This window comes from Pipistrellus hanaki (assembly GCF_964339955.1).
Source record: "Pipistrellus hanaki genome assembly, chromosome: 11".
NCBI lineage: Eukaryota > Metazoa > Chordata > Mammalia > Chiroptera > Vespertilionidae > Pipistrellus > Pipistrellus hanaki.
Window position 1 is genome coordinate 39,428,343 of NC_140513.1, and position 24,940 is coordinate 39,453,282.

Genomic DNA, 24,940 nt, shown 5'->3' on the forward strand with positions numbered 1-24,940 from the left:
CAGTTCTCCTTCCTCAACCTCCCCCCAGAAGAAATAACTACTGGTATTGTGTCATTTCAGAGAGTTTTACACATGTACATTCTTTCCCCCCTCTTCTGCCTATGTGGTGATTCTTGTTACTTTCTGTTCTAACCACGTTTTGATTTACTATGCCAGGGAGTTCTCTCTATTGTCTGTACAGAAAGCTCACCCTTTTATGTCTCATAGAATCCTATGCATAGCATATTTTACCAATTTCCTAACCTGGACGTGTTAGTTGTTTCAGGTCTTTTGTGATCCCAAGCTACGCTTTAGTAATTTAAAGCTGTACGAAAGGCATTTCACAAACTGTGTATGAATATATATGTAAATTCTTCAGAGGGGCATATTCGATGCTTTCAAATTACCCTTCATCGGCCGATTTTCTACATGAGGACAGGTGCTGAGAATGTGCGATGGCAAATCCAGGGATGTAAACAGCTTGCCCGTGCCCAGGTGTGATTTTCCTGAGTTGGAGCTGGCTGGGTGTGGGTAACACCAGGTCAGACAGGTTGGCACTGAAGTGGGCACCCACACGGTGGGCAAGCGGAACAGCAGCTCGCCTGAGCACGAGCTGGGAGAGCGAGGCTCGTGTGCAGCAGGCTGGGCAGTCACAGCGGCAGATGTGATCCGGGCACCGCCAGGGTCTGTGCAGGCCCTTTGTGAGCCAAGCCCGGGGTGTGGGCACCAGCTTATCGGAGGCTCCGGAAACAGCAGTTACACATGCATCACAAAACAGCCTTTGAGCCAGACTCCCTGCGCCTGTGGGACTCCTGCCGCCCACACCTGCATTCACAGGGCCTTAGAACTGGGACAATGTCATTTAAGCTCTAGTGAGGGGAAGAGGGACAGTTTTTAAAAGTAGAACAGCCTTGCTTGCATATTTTAAATAAGGAAACATATATATATGTGTGTGTTTATGTTTATATATATATATGTGTGTGTATGTATGTGTGTGTGTGTGTGTGTATATATATATATATATATATATATATATATATATATATATATATATTGAGTATAATATATAATTTATTTACAGGGTGTCCTCTCAAAGATATATGTATACTTTAACAGCGGGTAGCTCAATTTTGAAAACAAAATGTATTTTAATAAACACCGCCTTTATAATTATTCAATGTGTGTGTATACATTTTTGGGGGGACACCCTATATTTATGTTATATAGAATATATTTAAATATAGTACATTTACATTATTATGTGTATGATACTTATATAATACTAGTGGCTCGGTGCACAAATTCATGCACATTGAAAGGGAATTAATTAGAGGAAATATTTTAATATTGCTATTTGCTCTTTCTCTATATAATAGAAGTGTCAGAGATGAAAAAAAATTAGTAAAATGTATATGAAAATATCGATCGCCTCAAAGAGGGCTACCTGACTGGGATTTCATGATCAATTGTCTCACAGAGGGAGGCCACGCCCACCTGCCACAGCACCACTGGCTGGGTAGCCTGGCCACCCTCTTTGGGGCAATCAATTGCGGGCTCGGCAATCAATCATGGAGCCTCCCCACCCCCAATTAATTGCCCCGCAGAGGGTGGCCTGGGCCTCCCTTTCTGGGGGCAATTGTGGGGCAATGATAGGGCCCCTGACCAATTGCATAGCACCCACCTTGGCTGGCCTGGCGCCAGTGAGTGTTATAGCGTGGTCTTCCTGATAGTCATCTGGACAGTCGTTCTGCTGTTCAGTTGTTTGGTCAATTTGCATATTACACTTTTATTATTATAGACATGCCTATATATCTCTACTTAACATATACATGGGAGTGGGCAAAAGTAGGCTTACAGTTATAGTACAAATAAACAAAATAAAATTTATAAATAATAATACAAGAATAAACTCTGGGTTTTGCATACTAACAACTAAACCTACTTTTGTCCACCCCTGTATATTATTATAACATGCATAATATAAAGTATATTTTAATATATATAAATATATATTTAAATAAGGACATATATATTTTATACACTTTATTTATTAGAGCAGTTTTAGATTCACAGCAAAACTGAGCTGAAACTACAGAGAATTCCCATACACCTCCATCCACATATGCGGTCTCCCCACTGTCAACATGCTGCAGCAGGTGGCGGATCTGTTTCAACTGATGAACTACATTGACACACCATCATCATCACCCAAAGTCCATATTATAGTTCACATTAGGGCTCATCCTCGGTGTTGTACATTCTAAGGGTTGACAAGTACATTCTTTATTCTTGTTCTTAGTGTTCTATTACCTCATTTAGCTCTTCAGTCACTCTATACAGTAGCTGCTATTGTCACCCCCGTTTAGAGAAGAGGAAACGGAGGCACGGTAAAATGAAGTGACTTGCCCGAGGTCCCATAGCTAGTGAGTGTTGGAACTGAATTGGAAGCCAGGCAGTCTGATGGTGTGTTTTTAACCACTGTGCTGCCTCTGACTCAATTCCCCTCTTACATTCTCTTTCCCCTCCCCACCCCTCCACCAGGTGGCAGTAGAGGGTGCTCTCTGCTCACTCCACAGGGCTTCCCCATAGCCTCATTGCCTGCTGGGGGAATCAGAGAGACTTGTGCTATTTTCTGCTACAGAAGCCTTGGGTGCTGAAGGACAGGAGCCTAGGTTAGTTGTAGCCATGAGCATGAGAGTTACTGGTGAGGGGGACAGACGGGGAAAGGGAGGATGAGGCTGGGAATAATTGAGAGGGGAAAGGAGCAGGCACAGTGACTCTAGACTCCAGGTCCAAAGACACCTCAGATTAAAGGACAATGGTGAAGATTGCTGGAGGGAGGAACATGGGACCAATCCCCTTGGGAAACGGCTGACCAGACAGTAGACTGCTTAGTTCTGGGTCACAGCAACCGTCGGCATTTTCACTCTTTCATTTCTTTGTTATTTATTATCTCCTATTATTTGGACAGAAAGTTCTGATAAATAAGAGAAGCCCTGTGGCTGATGACAGAAAAGGAAGACGGGAAAGTTAAACGAATTAGGTAATTGTGTGATGAGCAATGCAATCTCTTACCTCAGTCTTCACTATGAAATCATTAGTAAAATCAAGACTATTTTTGTTTGTTTGATTCTTGCTATCCTCACCCAAGGATATTTTGGGTGATCAATTGATTTTTAGAGAAAGTGGAAGGGAGGAAGGAGAGAGAGAGAAGGAGAGAGAGAGAGAGAGAAAGAGAGAGAGAGAGAGAGAGACATGGATTGGTTGCCTCCTACGGGTGCCCCAATAGGGGCTGGGAATAGGATCAGCAACCTAGGTGCGTGCCCTTGACCAGGAATTGAATCCATAACCCTTCATTGTGTAGGCCAGTATTCTACTGAGCCACACCAGCCAGGGCCACACTATTTTAAAAAATATAGAAAGTTTTTGTTTTTGTTTTTAATTTCAGAGAGAAAGAGAGAGATGGAAACATCAACGATGAGAGAGAATCATTGATTGGCTGCCTCCTGCATTTCCCACACTGGGGATCGAGCCCACAACCTGGGGGCATGGGCCCTGACAGGGAATCGAACCCTAAACTCCTGAATCGTAGGTCTGTGCTCAACCACTGAGCAACACTGGCCCATTTATGCTATTTTTTTTTTTTTAACAAAATTAAAAAGAATTTTCTTTGGAGAAGCTTGTGTCTTCCCTCAAGGTGACTGAGAAGTTCTGGGTCCTAGAAAATCAGTTTTGAATTTTACTGATGTGTACATTTCGGGGCCTAAATGAGATCAGTTAACTAGAAGAGTGTAGAGTGCAGATACCATATCTCTTTCAGGGGTCCTCAAACTTTTTAAAGTGGGGGCCAGATCACAGTCCCTCAGAGAGCTGGAGGGCCGGACTATATGAACTACTAATTCCTACTGTAACACCTCGGCTGCGCTCACTGCCCAAAAAACCTGGCGGGCCGGATCAGACTCCTCTGCGGGCCGCATGTGGCCCGCGGGCCGTAGTTTGAAGACCCCTGCTTTACATTCTAGTCATCAGGTCCAATGAACTCTTAAGAGAGTCCAGATGACCCATGAATAATTTTAAGAGAAAGTCATTTCCTTCTTTCCCCACATTGTGTTACTTTCCCTGATAACTTCCTGTAATGTGACTAAATTGAGAGAGTTGATTATTGTGGGAGGTTTTGAATCAACTTGGGGTTTCTGGCTCATCAAATTCAAATTTAAGTCATCACCAGCATTGCTACCTAATAGTTGCTTAATAGATTCGGGGAGTTATGAAGCCATATTGTCAGGGAGCAAATCTTTTGAGATTCAGCTGCTTTTAATCATCTATATATCAGATTTGGGGCATCACTGAAAAAAAAAAATATTTGAGGTCTATGCCATCCTACTGCTGCTTTCTTGACCTGTGAATAAAAAGGAAGCTTGGAAACAAGAATTTAATTTGAAGCTTCATAATTAGGATCGCGGCTGGCATTCTGGTGTGAATTTTAAAAGAAAATGCCAGGGAGAGCTATAGCAAACTTGAGGGAATAGAAAGAAGCAACTTAACTGACTTTCTAATGAGCCAAATAATTTGTAAAAGTAACAATAGCAGTAAATTTGAGGTGATGTGGTCTCAAAGGAAGGAGTGCACTTTAATGAATTACTGTTCAGTTCATCCTTGGCCTCCTATTCACGTTCCCATCTCCTTTTGCGGCGTGAGGCAATGAGCCTCTGACCATGAACAGCTGAACTGATTTTAGAGATTTACTGTCTTTACCGCTATACTGTAGTGTCTATGGCTCTCTGTATAATAACAGAAACATCAGAACAATGGCTGAAATGGATTATAACTGGTGATTTAATAGCCCTGAACTGAAGGTAATGTAGCAACAAAGATAATAAACGAGGTGGGGCGAGGAAAGAAAGTTGTGCGGGGGCATCAAGAAAAAGATTTAACAGGGGGGAAATGACAGAAAGAGAAAAAAATGCCAAGTTTCTGTAACCCTCAATAAATATGGGTTATGTAGATATGTTTGATTTATACCAGGGGCATTTCAGAGAAACTCATATAGACTTTTAATTGGTTTTGATTTCCAGAGACTACCCTTTGAGTTTTCCATGAAATTTGTAAGAGTTCCCCTCTGAGTTTCCTTGATTGCCTTAAGCTTATTTCATGCATTTTATTGGAATTAGAAGAATAAATGAGTGATTTGATTGTTAACGTGCTCAACAGAGGGCCAGACAATAAGAAGTCTGCATAAATTCAGAATTTTCTCTCTCATCAAAGGCTGGGTTGTGATCAGAGCTTTCGGGTTGGCCCGTCTGAATTAATCCAAGTGGAGGCATTAATTTTCCTGCCTGGTTAGGTGGTAGCCACAATGACACAGATTTCAAGGTGGATGAAAGTAACCAGCCTGAGTTTGTATTAATCACAGAAGAGGCATTCATCCTAACGGCCTCCTGTCCCTCTGTTTACTCCTCAAGAATCAAGGCCTATGTGAAAGAGGTGGCCATTGGCCAAAACCATTTTTAAAGCCCTTTTTTGGAACTGACTTCAGCGCTTGAACCGGAGTCTGTTCAGTAATCTTGGCTGCTGCTGCACATCTTCAACCTTTTAGGGGTGGGTGTGACATTGGGGAGCAGCAAACAGCATTCGCAGCAAAATCTTGTACACAAGATTTTGGGTGATAAAACTGGGTGGTACCCTTTGAGGTTAAAAATCAGATATGGCCGAAACAGGTTTGGCTCAATGGATAGAGTGTCGGCTTGGGGACTGAAAGGTCCCGGGTTCAATTCCGGTCAAGGGCATGTACCTTGGTTTCGGGCATATCCCCAGTAGGGGGTGTGCAAGAGGCGGCTGATCAATGACTCTCTCTCATCGATGTTTCTAACTCTCTATCTCTCTCCCTTCCTCTCTGTACAAAATCAATAAAATATATTTTTTAAAAATCAGATATGACTAAATATGACTATAGAATAGGAAAAATGATTTACCTGGCAGCTTCAAAGCCCTTAAATTAACTTGGAAATCAATTCCAATATAGGAGTGGCCAGAGTGTTTTGAGCAAAGGCAGTGTGCCCTTGGAACCTGTTAGTATAGAGTCTGCCAAGGTGACCAATCTAAAAGGGATTATACCAATGTAGATGTTTGTTTAAAAAAATCAATTAAATCACTTTATGGGCGTAGTGAAATGTAATAGGAAGAACATGAGCAATGCGAGCCAGATGAGTCTACCTCCCCCCCTTTCAGCTCTGAGTGACCTTGGGCCATTTATTCAAGCCGTCTGAGCTTCTGCTTCGAAATTAGCAAGTGGAGATCATAATTCCATTGGGTTAGGAATATAGCATGTAAAGCGCCGTTATATCCTGGCCTACTCATAGTATAGGGCAGTGTTTCCCAACCTTCTCTCATGATGAGAATCACCTGGTGGAGTTGTTAAAACACAGATTCCTGAATCCCAACTAAGAAGTGCTAAACTAGAACTTTTGGGAACATATAGGTAAAATTGTATACTTAACTATTGCTCTAAGACAGATTTTATATACAGAGCACTAAGTTAGGTATGCAATTTTACCTATATGTTCTCAAAAATTCTAGTTTAGCACTTCTTAGTTGGGATTCAGGAATCTGTGTTTTAACAACTCCACCAGGTGATTCTCATCATGAGAGAAGGTTGGGAAACACTAGGGGATGTGGTTATTATTTGATGGACTTATTTATATCCAATCTTATTTCAAAATGGATTAAAAGAAAGGTAAGTGCTTGTTTTCTGTCCCTACATGGCCTTATTCTGGAAAGGGTAGCATTAATAAATGGATCATATACTCACGTTATTTATATTAACATCATTTTAATTTTTTTATTTTTAAATACTATGTTAACTATATCTGTTAAGTGCTAATTATGATATGGGCAGAAAATGCACTAGTGACTGTTAAATAGCACATATACTAGTAAAGTATCAGATACTGTTCTAAGTATTTTATATATATTAATGTATCATCCAATAATCCTGTAATGTAGGTAATATTACTATCCCCATTTTAGAAATTATAAAATTGGAGCATTTGCTATGAGTAAGTTATCTAAAGTGAAAGAGCTAGTAAGTGATGAAACCAGGAAGTCTGCACCTGTCCCCTTAACCTATCATGCTTCACTAAGTATCACTGGATGATCCTTTAAGGATAAGGTGACCAGACATTCCCCTTTCGGCGGGACAGTCCCGATTTTTAACAATTTGTCCCGTGTCCCTCTGTTTTAAAATGCCGCGGGACGCGGGACAAATTGTTAAAAATCAGGACTGTCCCACCAAAAGCCGAACGTCTGCTCACCTTATTTAAGGATCAATTTGATATCTGAAGACTATCAAGCACCATTCATGGCTAAGGCTTGTAAATATGAATGGGGGCTAATCCTTTGAGGTAAAACATCAATATGACTAAATATGACTATAGAATATTGAGAATGATTCGCTGGTAACTTAAAATCCCACAAGTTAACTTTGGGAGCTGTTCCAATAAGGGAGTGGCCAATGTGTTTTGAGCAAAGGCCTTGAAACATGTGTAGAGTCTACCAAGCCTGTGAGAAGAATCAGGACCCACTCATCTGAGTTGACCAGGGCCAGAAGGCAAATTCAGTTGCATGAATGGACAAAAGTTCTGTTCAGCAAGCTATTCACCATCTTTAAGGGATATGGCCACCATCAACAAGTGGCCATTCAGCCGAAACCAGTTTGGCTCAGTGGTAGAGCGTCGGTCTGCGGACTGAAGGGTCCCAGGTTCGATTCTGGTCAGGGACATGTATGTTGGTTGCCGGCACATCCCTGGTGGGGGGTGTGCAAGAGGCAGCTGGTCGGTGTTCCTCTCTCATCGACATTTCTAGCTCTCTATCTCTCTCTCTTCCTCTCTGTAAAAAATCAACAAAAATATATTTAAAAAAACAAACAAACAAGTGGCCATTCAGATAAGCTGTTGGCATTCGTGATCCAGAAAATGGGGTATCCAAGGTGATGAGGCAGCTAACATTGGCGCTATCTGTCCACTGGGGACAACCCAAATCACAGGATAAAAGATCAGGGTCCAGACCCTAATTCTTGGAAGAGGAGCAAAGCTAGGTCTAACATTGGGATTGCATAGAGCCTGGGAGTGAGCTGAGCCTATAGCTGATGGACAGTAGAAGGTTAGTAGCCTCACTGTGGGAAGAAGAAAGGTGTAGAGCAAGCATGTCAAACTCGCGGCCAAAGGGCCACATGCCTCTTGGCCTGTAGAGGAGGCAACACAGAATCAGGCTGCTTTTCTGCCTGTTATGCTTCCTGTGTGGAGTTCCTCCATCAGTTCCCTGGATGCTGTGTGGCCTGGGGAGAGGCAGTGCAGTGGATCTGGGAAGACAGCAGAGTCTGGGCGCCACCTTCATGATTTTTACTATTGCTATACTATTTCTTGTTTTGCACTTTTATTTAATTGAAATAGTTATTGATTTATTTCTTTGTCGTATACTAACATGAATATTACACTCTTGGTATCAGCTAGGATTCCAGTAGGAAATAGATAGGGCACTCGAATTAGGTGATATGCAGGGAGACCAAGAGATGAATAGAAGGACTCTTTACAAAGGTGTGGACTTGTGGGATCCTGCCACCCCTACTACTCATAAGCCTGAAGTGGGAGGAAGGGGGAAGGGAGCTATCAAGTGAAACCATGTAGAGAGGGACCTTTTGACAGGAGCTATCCCTTCCAGATTAGGGACATTGCCAGCCTGAGACAATCTTTTTTTTATTGATTTTTTTACAGAGAGGAAAGGAGAGGGATAGAGAGTTAGAAACATCGATGAGAAAGAAGCATCAATCAGCTGCCTCCCACACACTCCCCGCACACATATCTATTGGGTATGTGCCCACAAGCATGATACATGCCCTTGACCAGAATCGAACCTGGGCCCCTTGAGTCTGCAGGCCAACGCTCTATCCATGGAGCCAAACCGGGTAAGGGCCTGAGATAATCCTGTAGGGAGGGAACTGGGAGAATAAATATCCCATCCTCAATCTCCTCCCTTTCTCGGATGTCCCATCAGAGCTCCCCATTGGGCCAAACCCATTCCGAAGCTCTGTGCCTCTTGAGGCAGCCCAAAGAGGCACAGAACAGAGTGGAGAAGGTTTCGAGTGGATCTGGAGGGGGAAACTGAAGATGGCCAGCTCACACATCTTCATCCAAGTGGGCTAGGGTCAAGGACAGAGGCCTCCGTCAGGCTGACATCTAGTCATTCAGCAACATTCCTTGGGTCCAGGTACTCAACTTACTCTGAAACTATCACCAATACTAGCATGGCTTGACAGTTTCAGGCACAAAGCATATTAGGGGAAATGAAATTCCATTTTGCTGAGGCAAGATGTTCTGTGTGAGGAGGGTTTTTCTGACTGTGTGAGCCAATTTAAATGGAAAATGATTTTAAGGAGGAGTAATGTGCGTTCTGTATCCACCTTGGGTCCCATCCAGTATCACTGAATTTAACTTCCAAATGAATCAAAGGAGGTTAAGCTGTAATGAACTGTGTTATTCTTTCTTGTTAATAAATGCTCTATGTTTAGAAGAACTGATGATTTAAGTGGGCCTCCTGATGTCCCCTGGATTCCCTGTAGATGTTTCTCAATTGATCTACCTCCTGGAAAGAAAACATGTTTATAGGGTAGGGAATATATAATAGATAAGAATATCTGGATGTTCTTATGCTGTAATCCTTTTTTTTTTTTTTTTTTTAAAAATAAAACGAGAACCATTAATATTCTAGCCTATGCAGATTGTGTGTGTGTGTGTGTGTGTGTGTGTGTGTGTGTGTGTACACTACATCCAGGGTATTATCTTATTTGGCAACCCCAACTGTTTATTGCTATGGAAATTAACATATCACCACAGTCTCTGTGTCATGGGCAGCCCCCTCCGATGGCTTGGTGGCAGACGTCCTGTTGCCTGGAACAGTATGTGTGCAGGTGGAATAGAATAGGCAGCAGTCTCAAGAAATAGGACTTTCCTTCCAACTCTACTGGGAGGAGATGAGGACCATTCATTAAGTCCATGGGAAGTAATTGTACTTCTTAAATATATGCAAAAGAATGAATACTTATATAAATGGAATTATGTTCATTCAAGTTTTTTTCAGGAGAGAGGAGAGCTGGGAGTCTTCTTCTCCCAGTTCTCCGCCCTCTACCTTCATGTTTTCCCCTATACCTGCATTACCTCCACCCCGCAACTCCCACACCCACCAACACAATACCCTTCGGCCTCACCACCTGGTATAATTCCTTTTGTTTTGTGATTTTTTTTTTTACATTGCATTTTGTCTTCAGTATGATCCTTCTAAAACTACTTCTCAATGTGTTAAAAGGGAGGATTTACTGGAAATTCTTATCAGTGACTACTTAAGGACAGACCAACCAAAGTCATTTACAGCCTTCCCTCCTACTAGCTCCAAACCAACACGAACCTCAGCTAACATTGTTAGACACCTGGATTCAACTGCTGAATCGTGGAATGTTTTATATCTAAATGGTACACTGCAGTGGCGTTCCCGCCCTTTGTCCCCCTTTTCCAGTCAGCTGTAGAACATTCCAGAACCAGGGGTCAGAAAGCCACCTGTGCTTCACTACTGGCAGCCTGGATTCCCTCTCTCCTGCAGCCAAGATGCCACCCCCTCTCCTTGTTGTGGAGGGACTCCTGCTGAGGGGGCTGCCTTGCCTGTGTACTTCAGGTCAGCCAGCATTGGTAGAGACAGAGGAATTTTCTTTGATCAGCTGCTCCTCCTCCTGCTCTCTCAGCCTCCAGAAGCACAGGGGTCATCATTTAGGACATTGATTGGGTAATGGCACTCCTCTCGTAAGCTTTAGGCCAGTGTTTCCCAAACTTCTCTCATGATGAGAATCACCTGGTGGAGTTGTTAAAACACAGATTCCTGAATCCCAACTAAGAAGTGCTAAACTAGAATTTTTGAGAACATATAGGTAAAATTGCATACCTAACTTAGTGCTCTGTATATAAAATCTGTCTTAGAGCACTAGTTAAGTATACAATTTTACCTATATGTTCCCAAAAATTCTAGTTTAGCACTTCTTAGTTGGGATTCAGGAATCTGTGTTTTAACAACTCCACCAGGTGATTCTCATCATGAGAGAAGTTTGGGAAACACTGCTTTAGGCCCTAGGATGCTTATGAACTCACAAAGTGCAGGACCTGTATGAACAGCAGCACTTATGTGACTCACAAAGGTGATGCAGTTGTTGTTGTTGTTTTAACTCTAGGCTCCTTTGGTAGCTTGAACCTATTTCTACTTTACACAAATCACCAGGTATTATAATTACTAAAGAGTCTGCCCTGGAGGGCTGGGACCACGAGTTAGATTTTAACTCATCTTGCCAAATTGTGACATCCCTCTCACAATCCAGGACTGCTGGCTCCCAACTGCTCACCTACCTGCCTTCCTGATTGTCCCTAACCACTTCTGCCTGCCAGCCTGATTGATGCCTAACTGCTCCCCTGCCAGCCTAATTGCCCTTAACTGCCCTCCCCTGCCAGCCTAGTCAGCCCTAATGGCCCTCCCCTGCAGGCCTGGTTCCTCCCAACTGCTCTCCCCTACAGGCTTGATCACCCCCAACTGCCCTCCCCTGCTGGCCTGATCATCCACAACTGCCCTCCCTTGCAGGCCTAATCCCTTCCAATTGCCTTCCCCTGCTGGCCATCTTGTGGCAGCCATCTTGTGCCCACATGGGGACAGCCATCTTGTGTGTTGGAGTGACAGTCATTTTGCATATTACTCTTTTATTAGATAGGATTCTCTAAATATTTTGGGATTCTTTAAAATCAGCTTTAGTATTCTTTTATAAATACCACCCAAAAAAATGCCAGGATGTGGGGAACAGTTCTCTTGTGTGCTACCTATGGACATGATCACCAATGTCAGCTCCGTCTTTAAACGTTTGTTCTAGGGAAGCTCCTCAAGTAAATACCTGTTATTAATTAAAATGTTGGCAATACCACAGCCCAAACTTTATTCTTGAAACCATGGCAATAAGTGAAATATAAGCGCTCTGTGCATAAATACTCCCCTGAGGCCTGGGAGGGAATATGAAGAAAATGTACTCGGTGAATATAAAAAAGCTCCCCATTACCAGACTGCCTTATTGTAACAGTATTCCTCCCCCCGCCCCCCCCAAAGGATGGGCTTCTTACAACTTTCCTTGCTATGATGTAGCGTGTGCACTTGCGTAGAAATTTCATTTCCTTTGAATCAATACATGTGCTAAGAGAGGGCACCATTCATTGGTCAAATAAAGTTATAATGTAGAATAAACTGAAATTTCTTTCTAATGCATATAAAATAGAAAAACCTATTTTCACTGAAGAGAGTGATTTGGTCAGTTCCATACGTTGAGTATCATGAATTGTTGGCCATCCAGGTGCTTCGGATGGTTGTTACTGTATTTCTAACACTAACCACCCAGCGCTGACCCACCACAGAGGAACAGTACCCAGGGGAGTGTTTGGTATGCTTAGTATCCCTCTGAGAACCCTTGTTTTGTGCCCATCAGACTTAGTTTGTACATGAGAGTTTTTAATCGGTTGTCTTTTTCAGAGAGTCCTTATAAAGGAAGCATGGGTAGTGTTCTTGTCCATGTGTTGTATTGAGTTGAATATCTGTTTTGTATTTTCCATGGCCCACTCACTGGAGGCCACTTAACCAGGGGGCCCCCAGCGCTAATACTTGCCTCTTCTGTTCAGAGCATTAACCATCCATCGAAGTCTGAATGGAGACTCACACTCGCTTTCGGAACGCGCTCTTATACCTAGTCCATAGTCCCTGTTCTCTGGTGGAAACGGGTAAAGAGATTGGCCATGTTACCCGGTTCTGGCTATCATAGTAACTCACGGAATTTTAGATCCAGAGTGTGTGGGGGAAGTGAGCTAGTCAGTGTCTCTTTAAGTGTATTTGTCAGAGCTCTGGCCTCTAGGGGGAGAAAATGTTTCCTAGTCGAATAAGACTGAGAAATGCTGAATCCTGTGTCTCCATCCCCTTGAAGATTCACAACGGCAACTCGACTAGTAAGTCAGCATTTCCCAAACGTTTTTGACCAGGGAGCCTCTGTTCCCTGTGTAACAGCCGTTCACATCCTGCTCTAGGAAACGAGTCCATTCTCCGAGTGGATGGAGGACCAGAGAATGAAGCCATTTGTGGGAGTGGCCGCTGGGAATAGCAGGAGGAGAACCCACGGTGGTGGACGGCCTCCCTCAGATGGGCTGCCTGTTTGCACTGATAGCCATGGCTTCAAAACATTCTGAGATTTTTTCCCCCCCTTTGACATTTATTTAAGGAATCGTTTCTAAGGTTACTTAGGATCCTAGGTTACAGAGGTTTAGCAGATAGAAAAATGTGTCAGTCGGCCCATTCAAGGTAGCAGCACTCCTCATTCATCTGCATCAGAAATGGCACCTGAAGTGTTAGCCTCCTGGAGAACAAAGGCGCAGAAGGCCCTCGGTGGTCGCAGGGGTGGGGGAGGGAGAGCGAGCAGCCAGGAAGCAATTAAACAAGTGGATATGTAATTAGAAATTACTGGAAACCCAGAAAACGAACTAGGTGCTGTCAGAATGAGCTTACATCTGCAATTTTTTTTTTTTTTTTTTTTTTTAATTAACCCAGATTCGGAAGGGATCGATTGCAGCTGTGTTTCTGGCCACCTTGGTGCTCCGCTAAGGACTTACAGCCCTCACCCCTTAACGCCCCCTCCTTTCCCCTCTTGTCTCTCCAGGCGGGCGAAGCACCATGAGCGCGCAGTGAGCCGGCCCAGCCTCTCTCGCAGCCGTCACCGACGACGCCCACCATGAACCCCTTGGAGGGGGCCGCGGAGGAGGTGGAGGTGACCGACGAGGCGGCAGGCGGGGAGGTGAACGAGTCGGTGGAGGCCGACCTGGAGCGCCCGGAGGTGGAGGAGGAGCAGCAGCCGCAGCAGCCGCAGCGGCAGCACCATGCGGGCCGGCCCCCGCGCGCGCTCGCCGCCGTCGAGGACCCCCGCGCCCAGCCCGGGGGGCCTCCTCCGCCTCCGGAGGAAGAGGAGCGCGGGGAGTGCCTGGCGCGCTCGGCCAGCACGGAGAGCGGCTTCCACAACCACACGGACACGGCCGAGGGCGACGTGATCGCAGCGGCCCGCGATGGCGAAGGCGATGGCGACGGTGGCGGCGATGGTGACCCGGAGCGCACGCCGGACCCCGAGGACGAGAGCGCCTACGCCGTGCAGTACCGGCCCGAGGCCGAGGAGTACACGGAGCAGGCGGAGGCCGAGCACGCCGAGGCCACGCACCGCCTGGCGCTGCTGCCCAACCACCTGCACTTCCACTCGCGGGAGCACGAGGAGGCGGTGAGCGCGGCCTACTCCGGCTACGTGTACGCGCACCGGCTGTTCCACCGCGGCGGCGGCGGCGGCGGCGGCGAGGACGAGCCCTACGCCGAGCCCTACGCAGACTATGGCGGCTTGCAGGAGCACGTGTACGAGGAGATCGGGGACGCCCCCGAGCTGGACGCGCGCGACGACGCGGAGGCCGCCGCGTACCGCCAGGAGGCCCTGGGCGCGCGGCTGCACCACTACGACGAGCGCTCGGACGGCGAGTCCGACAGCCCCGAGAAGGAGGCCGAGTTCGCCCCTTACCCGCGCATGGACAGCTACGAGCAGGAGGAGGACATCGACCAGATCGTGGCCGAGGTCAAGCAGAGCATGAGCTCGCAGAGCCTCGACAAGGCGGCCGAGGACATGCCGGAGGCCGAGCAGGACCTGGAGCGCGCCTCCACCCCCGGCGGCGGCGGCAGCCACCCCGACAGCCCCGGGCCGCCGGCTCCGCCTGGGCAGCAGCAGCAGCAGCAGCAGCAGCGGGCGGCGGCGGGCACCGTGGTGGTGGGCGAGGCCGTGCAGCGCTACAGCAAGGAGAAGAGGGATGCCATCTCGCTGGCCATCAAGGACATCAAGGAGGCCATCGAGGAGGTGAAAACCAGGACCATCCGTTCGCCTTACACCCCCGACGAGCCCAAAGAGCCCATCTGGGTCATGCGCCAGGACATTAGCCCCACCAGAGACTGCGATGACCAGAGGCTGGGGGATGGAGATGTAAGTACGCGCAGCCGCGGGAGGAGGCGAGTGTGGCCGTGTTTGTCGTTGGGGGAATGACTGGGGGGATAAATGGTCTGTGGGGATGCTAAAATGTGTCCACTGTAAGCCTCAAAACAGCTTGCACTTAAATGAGCGCCAGGGAAACACAGGTGGTTGGGAGTTCAAGTGTTAGATGAGCTTATCAGATCTCAGAGGGATTGCTGGCAACCAGTGGTTCTCAGACTGCTCCTGGAAGGAACCCTGGTTCAGAAATGGATTTCTAGGTGCACCCCGCCTTTCTTTCTCATTTAGAGGGTTTGGGGTGTGGCCTGAGAATTTATCCTCCTGATTGAATGAGGAAAGCCTGATTGAATGAGAAAGGTGTATTACAAAAGGGAGAAAGGTACTATTGTAATGGGGGATGTGGGAGGGACGACTAGAAGTAGGGTAATCTCTGACTCGGAGCTCTGCAGGAGTCCCTAGGGTTTGGGGAGAAAAGGGGGTTTCTTTGATTGGGAAGAGTAAGGAAAGGATGAGTATGAGGAAGTGGGCAAAAAGCATGGCAGATGAGAGGTTGTTGAGGGGTTGTTGACTAACCAACGTTCAAGGACCTGGAGAAAGGAGGGAAGCTTCACCAAAGATTGGTTTACAGGCATTTTGTTCTGATGAATCCAGAGTTCAGCCGATCTTCTGTCAGGTAAAGAGTGGGAGTTTGGAGAGCTGTGTCTGACTTTGTTACAGGTACCAGCAAACAGGGAGGCACCTGCGAGTGAGTCTTATCTAAGTCATAGAGGGGGTTCTTCGTAGTAAGCTGCTTCCAAAACACTTTGGTGGGGGAACCCTAACTTTTGCTGTTCACAGGGCTCAGGTGAAGTTCGACATGGTCACTAACAAGTTCCCAGGTGATGCTCATCTGCTGGTCCCAGAACCACAGTTTGGGAACCACTGATTTAAAACAACTTTGGGTGGTGCCGAAACCGGTTTGGCTCAGTGGTTAGAGCGTCGGAGCGTGGGCCTGAGGACTGAAGGGTCCCGTGTTCGATTTCCGTCAAGGGCATGTACCTTGGTTGCGGGCACATCCCCAGTAGGGGGTGTGCAAGAGGCAGCTGATTGATGTTTCTAACTCTATCCCTCTTCCTTCCTCTCTGTAAAAAAAATCAATAAAATATGTTTTAAAAAAATAAAAAATAAAACAACCTTGGGCGGGTTTGGGACAGAGAGCGCAGCCTCCTCAGAGGAGAGATTTTGGAGGCCGTTCCTGCCAGGAGTTTTCACCCACCTGCTCCTCACGGTGGCTTTCAGCAAGTGATTAATTTGAGGCACCAAGGTGCTCTTCTCACCCCACAAAAGACATGCTTTTAGTTTTAAAACGAATTGTGCTTCTTTGTGAACAGCTACCAACAGCTATTGCTGTCCATGTTGACATTTTACTTGCCATTTTTGAAATAACCTAAAAAATTTGATAGCATGGCAATCTTGGGTGTCACAATCTATTCAAAATAAAAAAAGAAGTCTAACCTTTGCCTTGACTACCTAGCTATAAAGATCCTCTTTCTGCTCCGGCTCTCACTTTCCATTCTCCCGAACATTTTTTAAGCAATTTCATTTAAAATGGGAGTTGGAGTAAAAAGAAGGGTCAGAAGGTTAAATTCAATTTCATTTAGTTCTTCGTGTTTTGAGTGCGCTAGGCTGTTTCTCAGGATACCTTTTGGAGTGAGAAACCATTATTGGAAGCTGTTCCTTTTACTTGTACGGAAAGGGCTGTGCAAGTCAGAGAGGTATGGCTCGCTACGCCACCTCTTTCAGTAACAGTCAACACTTGCTGTCGGCTGATTAAGTCTCCTGCGCCTTTAAGGGAAGGCTGGGAACCTGTAGGAAAAGATCTTTGTGCTCACCCCACAGCAAGGGGGCAGCATTGGGTCAGCTAGTTCCATGATGTCCTGTATCTCTCTACCATTTTCCAGACTTCACATCCGAAAAGGTTCAGAACAGGGGTGCTGACCTGTGTTTGACCTCCAGCATTTCCAGGTCTCTCTTGGCTACGAGGGAGGGGCTACAGCAAGCATTTTGCAGATGAAGTGGAAACAGAGCAGGTTTTCAAAAGTAGGGAGCTGGCAAGAAGCTGGGTTCTACCTTCTTTTAGAAACTTGGGAAGAGCTGCAGGAGCGTTAAGTCCAGGTGCTGGCCTCCTCCTCCAGCTCTCCCACATGCACCAGCTCCTGAAAATGACCAGCAAAACCGTGTTGTCCCTGCAGCCTGATGATGAACCCTCAGCACAGCCTGCACTCGGGTAGGGCCGGGGCTGTCTTCCTTCTGTTCACCTATAATATACTAAGACTAGAGGCCCGATGCATGAAATTCATGCAAGGCGCTAGGCCCCCGCTGCTGTGGTGGCCCCTCTGCCTCAGCTCCTAATGCTTCGGCTTCGCCCAAAAGGCCGTCCAGAAGGATGTCCTTCATCTGATCTAATTAGCATGTTATACTTTTATTATTGTAGATAACCACTTAATCCTCTCCTTCATTCCAAAGGTAGAATTAAATATGGAATATCAGGGGATGCTTTAGAAACCCATATTGTCAGAAATTAGGCTTGATGTTAAGAAGTTGGTAAGGCTTACTGGGTTATGAGTAGTTAATACCAAGCAAACCCCAAAACCTGAGCCTTAAAATATCCCACCAGTCAGTTGTAAGCCACTTAAATTTGTGTATTGTGCTTCATCTGTCATGTATTTTTTTTTATGGAAAATACCTTCATTTGCTACTTCTTTGATGATATTATTGGGGGGGGGGTGTTAGTAGATACATACATATCCTGTTGGTTTTCCCTCAGCATCAAGAAATATTTACTGCAATGGTAAAATATGTATACAGATAATAATTTAATAAAAAAGAAAGAAAGAAATATTTACTGCATACTCATTCCAGGTAGAAAATGGGGGCACTATTAAAAAGCAGTGTGGTCTGACGTCTGTCCAAGAGGTACTTGTTAAATCACTGCCTTTCCCTTCCAAACCAGATTACCTAAGTGGAGGCCAGTGAGCTGGGATTTGGGGTTTTTGTTTGTTTTCTGACTTGGTATTATATCGTTTTGTAAATTCTCCCTGCGGTTCTTACGCATATAAAAGATTAAGAATCATTTACTTAAATTTCAAGAAAAGTATTCTCTGGGCAGTTTCCCCATATAATAGCAGTGGCTTTGAGACTTGACTACCTTTCATTAGCACAGGTGCGGTTTTAACAGAAAGGGCCGCCCTGCTGTGGTTATGGCCAGCAGACCTGGGGAAGTGGCCTCGCAATTCTTATTCCAAAAGCAGTGCCTTCTCCAACTGGCATGACCAGAAGCTATACGGAAGCCCATGGAAAAACACCTGTATTACCACTTGTCCGAGATAACTGCTGATAGCTCAAGCTGCGTTTAACGGGACTTTTAATTCCCTCGGAACTTGAGCATTTTCCTCTTCACTTGGCACAAGCTGGCATGTGCTTGCCGATGACCTGTACAGATGCAAAGAGAGGATTGCTCATTAGTGAGAACTTACTGAACACATAGGAGATGCTCGGCACTGAGGGAAAATAATTGCTGAAAATTAAAAAAAATACATATTAATCCTTTGCTTCTGGTAAAGACTTTCTCTGTTCCAGCTATGTGTTTAAAAACTGCGTCCCAACGCCCTTCTTGAAAAATATCGTTAATGAATGCCCAGTTCTGAAAAGTTCCACCGCCTAGCCATCTCTTTCTAGGCAACAAAGGAGAGAACAGAGTCCTGGTAGGATCAGAGAGATGGGGGGTAGCAGTGCACAGTACTAATTGGATGGTGTTGGATACTTTGGTGTGTTCTGCAGCTTGAAATCGTGTTTAATTCCGCTCCCTCTTAAAGCTACACTAAAATGGTAGTAAAATAATAAAAATATGTAAAACCACAAGCACCATGAGGCAGAGGAAACAGCAGCAGCTGAGAACAACAAGATTTGGGAACATTGGTGCTCCCCAGTATTTCCAGTTGTGTCCTCTTCTGCTGAGCACAGGGAGGACTGTACCGTCCTTCCTTCTTTTATTTTTTATTTTTTTATTAAGGTATTATATGTGTACATTTGTTCCCTAGACGTTAGGCCTGGCCCATGAAATGGGAGCAGTGAGCAGAGCTCTACCCCTGAAGCCTCAGGTCACAAGACTCAGAGCCTCTATCAGCCTGGGTCCTGAGTGACCCTGACGAGCTGGGATCCCTGCTGACACTGCGGATGGGCAGTGTGAGAGAGGAATCAATGTGGGTGGAGGTGCGGGGGGGGGTCAGTGGTTTGTTACCAGAGCAGAGCTTGATCCATCCTGAGAAATAACTGATAGGTTTCTGTTTCCTCTGCTGAGTGGCCGTAGGGATTTTGCTATGGACCCTAAGAAAGGCTTGGGAATTCGAGACACCTCAGATGGCAGGAGTATGGCTGGGGAAACAGCTGTGTTTGAAAGTCTGTCATTAGGAGAGGTTAGACCCCTTGTCCAGCTCATGTGGGCAGGTTACCTCTCCTCCTCCTGTCCACAGAAGGTGGGAGGTACTGTGAGGAGAGGGTGAGGCAGAGAAGCACCGGAAGTGGGGTCACTAGTCGAAGCTGAAAATGGATGAAGAGCCTTAAAGAACACACGCCTGCTGAGCTGCGAGACTCAGACTGCCTCAGAGTTCTTAGCTGTCAAGCTTAGAACCCACCCGGCCCCACAGTCCAGCAGCAGACGAGAACACTCCTCTCTGAGGAAACAGACCCAGGAGAAGATACCTACAGACACTCATGTTTGGGGGTTCCCACACATAGCACCTGGCTCCCTACCAGACCATCCCACAGTGAAGGTTCCTGCGTGTGCTTTTTTTTGGACACACAGTGAAATAGACATGGACATCCAAGGATCACCAGACATTCGAAGAACATCTCTAACATGAAAAACAAAGATACAGAAAAAGCAAATGAAGAAAGGAACTTGGAGAAATAAAGGCAGTGCTCAGAGCAGAAGAAAACTATACTAGTAAAACACTTATCAATGTCTTCAGAAAGGAAAGGAAAGATAATGATTATCTAAATTAGATTGCCTTTTTTAAAAATAAAATTTTAACTAAAATATATGACAGCAGAAATTTAAAATTAACTTTAAAGAATCCTTTAGTAGGAAGGGTAGAAGACAAAATAGAGGAAATCTTCAAGAAAGTAGAACAATTAGGGCAAAAGGAATGAAAGTAGTAGGAACATCTATACTAATAAAAGGGTAATATGCAAATTGGTCAGGATGCCCTCACAGTAATGACTGAACAGCAGGCTGTGTTGGTCAACCAGGCTGGTGGGGGAAGTGGGGGAGAGGAGAGGGACAGTGAGGGGTGACCAGGCCGGCAGGGGAAGCAGTTGGGGGTGACCAAACTGGCAGGAGAGGCAGTTAGGGGAGATCAGGCAGGCAGGTGAGCAGTTAGAAGCCAGTGGTCCTATATTGTGAGAGGGATGTCCAACTGACGGTTTAGGTCCTGTCCCAGGGATTGGACCTAAACCGTCAGTTGGACATCCCCCAAGGGGTCCTGGTTTGGGTACAGGCTGGGCTGAAGGAACCCCCCCACCCTGTACACAAAATTTGTGCACTGGGCCTCTAGTAGATAAATAAAATTGAGACATTATGAAAGATTATTTCCTAGAACCAAATGACATGAGATTTCCCCAATTAAAAGGCTCGACTGGGTACCTAGAACAATGAAATAAAAAGACCCACAGACATTTCAGAAAACTGTGGAAAGAGAAGACCCTGCAAGCTTTCAGGAAAGTAAAAGCAGGTTTACAAATGATCAGGAATCACAATGTTGTTGGACTTCTCAAAAAACTGGGAGACCTACACGCAGTCTAATTTCCAATTAAGTGTGAAGTTGGAAAAAAGATGTTTTCAGATATGTCTCAGAAAATGTCCCTCCCTACGCCCTTTCTCAGGAAGCTCCTTGGCAATTGCTCCCTCCAAATGAGAGCGCAAATCAAGGCAGAAGATGCAAGATCTGAGAAATGGGATCCAGCATGGGAAATAGACAAAGGGACTTCCTGGGATGATGGGGTCAGAGATCCCACATGACCGCTGAAAGGCAGGCCAAGGCAGCAGCCAATCCAGTGTGGCCCAGAGCTCAGGGGGCTCCATGGAGGTTTCCCGAAAGGATGGAAATGAAAGATTTCCTAATATGATTATACTGAGGGGGACCTTAGATAGTTTGAGAGTTTGGCATGAATTATTGATTAATAAACAGAGAACCGAAGGAATTGAAAAACAATTCAGTTCGTTTTCTCACTAAAAACAATTGTTATACAGGCAAGAAATGTAATAAAAGAAGGTACGTGTCTCCGCAGGGAAGAGCATATACATAGTCTTCAGAGTACAAACACTGAATATTGACTAACCAAGAATTGTAATATTGAGAGGGTAAGGAAAGATGCATTAGAAACGCGGTAAATCCTAGTCTTTTATAGTAGAAGCCAAGTCTAAGATGGAAAAAATCGAGGTGAGTCAGTGTAAACACAATGTTTATGAGTATCATACATAGTAAATACTGGAAGAAATGCTCAAAGACTAAGGTGGAAAGAAATAGGGAAAAGGTCCTCCATGTTTGCCCTAAACTAGACAGTATTATTTGACTTTTGAAACCATATTCATGTACTAGAGACCTGGTGCTTGGATTTGTGCACCACTGGGGCCCCTCAGGGGGGCCTGCAGGATGGGGCTGAAACTGGCCCTCTGACATCCCCCAAGGGGTTCCTGATTGCAAGAGGGCACAGGCCAGGCCAAGGGACCCCACCGGTGCAAGATAGGGGTGAAGGAGGGCTCCAAGGCATGTCCCACCTATCTCGCTCAGTCCCGGTTGGCTGGACCCCAGCAGCAAGCTAACTTACCAGTGGGACTGTCTGACCCCTGGTGGTCAGTGCACATCATAGTGAGTGGTTGAGTGGCCTTAGCATATCATTAGCGTATTACACTTTGATTGGTTGAACAGCCTACCTGTCGACCAGACACTTGGCATATTTGGCTTTTATAGGATTTCTTTGCCTTAAATTAAAAATATAAAAGAGTTGGGAATCATTATTCAGAGATCACTCATTCAACAGAGGGATCCTTTTATTGTCACTGTCTGTTTTCTTTAAAAAAAAAAAAAAAAAAAAAAAAGGCAAACACTTCTGTATATTATATGTGCTCTTTTTAGAAAATGACTGTTTTAGTAACTGTTATATGGTAAGGTAAATGTTCCGAGTTTTCCATTTTCATTTCATGGCTTACATTCCACACACCAGAGTAAAGAAGTAAAAACTAGGTCAAGGGCTGTGGCTGTTCTACTTAAGGTGACGAACCCTAATTGGAAAGTGGGTTTGCACTTTGACAATGCACAGCCTCATGCTTTTGGGAGCTGTGGGCTTGAAAATGAGCTGGAGTTTGGAAACCACTGAACACAGGTGGGAAGGTAGCAGGAAGAATACCGACAACTGCAGAGGTCACATGTGGGTGCATTCACTGCTCCTCAAGTTTGTGATATGCATTTAGGTTCATGGTTTTTACTTTTAAAATGAAATGTTTTGAGATTTGAATGAAAAGGAATGTTCGACGGAAGAGAATTTCGTTGTAACAAAAACAAAATGAGCCGTTTTCCCATGAACTGCGAGGACCTGATGTGACCAGGGGGGTAACTTTTTGAGGATGTAATGATCTTCCTGTGACAACTTCAGAAGGAGAAAGCTTGACCTTGAAATCACTCTTGGCGAGCAACTAATTCATTGCAATCACTAGAAAACAAGAGGAAGTTGGAGGATGAGTGCTTTTGCTCTCTCCTCCTGGGTATGAAGTATTGGCTCCGATTCTTCTAACTCGCCTTGAGAGTTTCCCCTGTGGGTTCAGCTCCAGGCAGGCCCTTGTTCCCAGGGCTGGGCAGGTGCCTCCCCCACTGACAGCCGGCCATGTTGGAATCAGCAGAGCAGCCTGTCCGATGATCGGCAGGCACAGCAGAAGGCCAGGGTGCAAATTACTCTGTGCACCGTGGCATGATAGTATATGATGGGAAAGATTGTTTTTTTTAAACCCCCAAGCTCCAATCTTTTTCGCTTCACCTGACTCTACTCCCAAAAGGAATCTTTCTCAACTTCGTAATGGATCATCTCTCTAGTCAGTGTCTATGTGAAACTGTGCCAAGAACGTGGCAGGGAAGAGAATGGACAATTTCGCCGGAGAGAATTCTGCTATCACTTTCCAGATAGAAATGCAGCCCACAGGGCCGCAGTTCGGGTGTCTGGCATGCTCTCTTAATAAGTTGGGGCTCAAGAAACTTCCCAGGAGTTTTGAGAAGAATTATGTCAGCTCCCCCCACTGTGCTCTCAGGACGTTTCCTCTGCTAAGTGCACTGGGACAACGGGAGGAAGGGAAGGGGCAGGGAGAGGAACTGAGATGTCAGAGATAATTGAATTCCATATGTAGCCCAATTAAATCCCGGGCCTGTGTAGTCCTGGGAAAATCTGAAGTGTGATTTATCCATGCGCGTGATTATCTTCAAAATTAGGAGAAATGCTCCCACTGCAAGTGCCGCTGGCAACATGTTTCTTACTACAAAGAAATGTCGTTCCTCTGTCCGCTTCCTCTGAAACACTGTTCACTGACCAGGTTCCTGAGAGCAGCCACAGAGAGGGTGTTGTTTTAAAGTCCACCTCACCCTCCCGAAGGGTCCCGCTGGCAGTTTCTCTCTCAGGCTCTTACTGCCTGCTGGGCCAGCCTGGCAGACCTCTTGAGTTGACCAGACTCTGCCAGCGGGACACCAGAAACAAACTGAACAAGGCTCAGAATGCATCAAACCAGATTTGAGGCCCACCTGGGCATTTTGACCTCCATTCCCCAGATGGAATGGCTAAAAGTAGCTGGGTCCTGTGACCTAGTCGCCTTGGCCTGCCAGTCACTGGCTTGGACACATTTCACCGAGCTTTAGAGGGCGTATCATCCTGGGTGTCTAATGCCCTTTGTCTCAGGCAAACTTAAGGAGATTCCCCCGGGAAGTAATTTCCTAGTGTCAATTCCCAGTAGAACTAGGCAGATCCCACTGGACTGAGACCGTACGGCTCCTTTGGCTTGTAAGGATCACACACCCATACTTACTCACTAACCTTGTACTTACAGACTCAAAATCTACTTCTGCTTATCCACACTTGCCTCCATACCACACTCTTACCACCCTGGCTCTCACCTCCAACCAGATCACATTTCCCCATTCAATATATATAGTCACGGCCCCGATGAGCATTTTTGGAAGTTGGATCTTGACCTCAGAGTTTCTGAGGCCCAGTCAGAATTGGTAACCACCAGCTTAAACTGTGGGCTACAGTTGAACGCTTGTGCCAAGAAGTGTTCTTTACTATATTATCTACTTGTCTTATATGCATTAGCCTGTTGCCTCTGGAATTCACTGTCAGGCTTTGAAAGCATAGTGTCATAGCCTCCTCTTGTATTCGAGTAAGTCACACAGCGTTGATTGTATGCTATTACAGCGTTTTTCAACCGCTGTTCCGCGGCACACTAGTGTGCCGCGAGATGTTGCCTGGTGTGCCGTAGGTGCAGACAAGACAAGAATTTTATAATTTTTCACTATTTTGTTTACTTAATATTTCATAATAAAGTAATTATAAAATACTTTCTTTGTGTTTATTTGATTCCTATTCAAGAGAATTACTTTATATATAGTCAATATAGGCACAGAGTTAAATTTTTTAACATTTTCTAATGGTGGTGTGCCTCGTGATTTTTTTCATGAAACAAGTGTGCCTTTGCCCAAAAAAGGTTGAAAAACACTGTGCTATTATATATAAAGATTTGCCCTTCAGTTGACCTGTTGCAGT

General features: G+C 45.5%; 1 protein-coding gene across 5 annotated transcripts in view; it reads left to right on the plus strand.

Moving 5' to 3' along the window:
* Nucleotides 1-24,940, plus strand: part of APBA1 (amyloid beta precursor protein binding family A member 1) — a 194,866-nt gene that overhangs the window by 115,927 nt on the left and 53,999 nt on the right. For 4 of the 5 annotated variants that reach the window (XM_084899503.1, XM_084899501.1, XM_084899505.1 and 1 more), the window contains exon 2: nt 13,748-15,094. In XM_084899503.1, coding sequence (XP_084755629.1) covers nt 13,820-15,094 — 1,275 coding nt within the window. In that variant the 5' untranslated portion in view covers nt 13,748-13,819. Of the gene's footprint in view, nt 1-12,970; nt 13,044-13,747; nt 15,095-24,940 lie in introns of those variants that run through there. The other variant, XM_084899504.1, reaches the window with a different exon arrangement.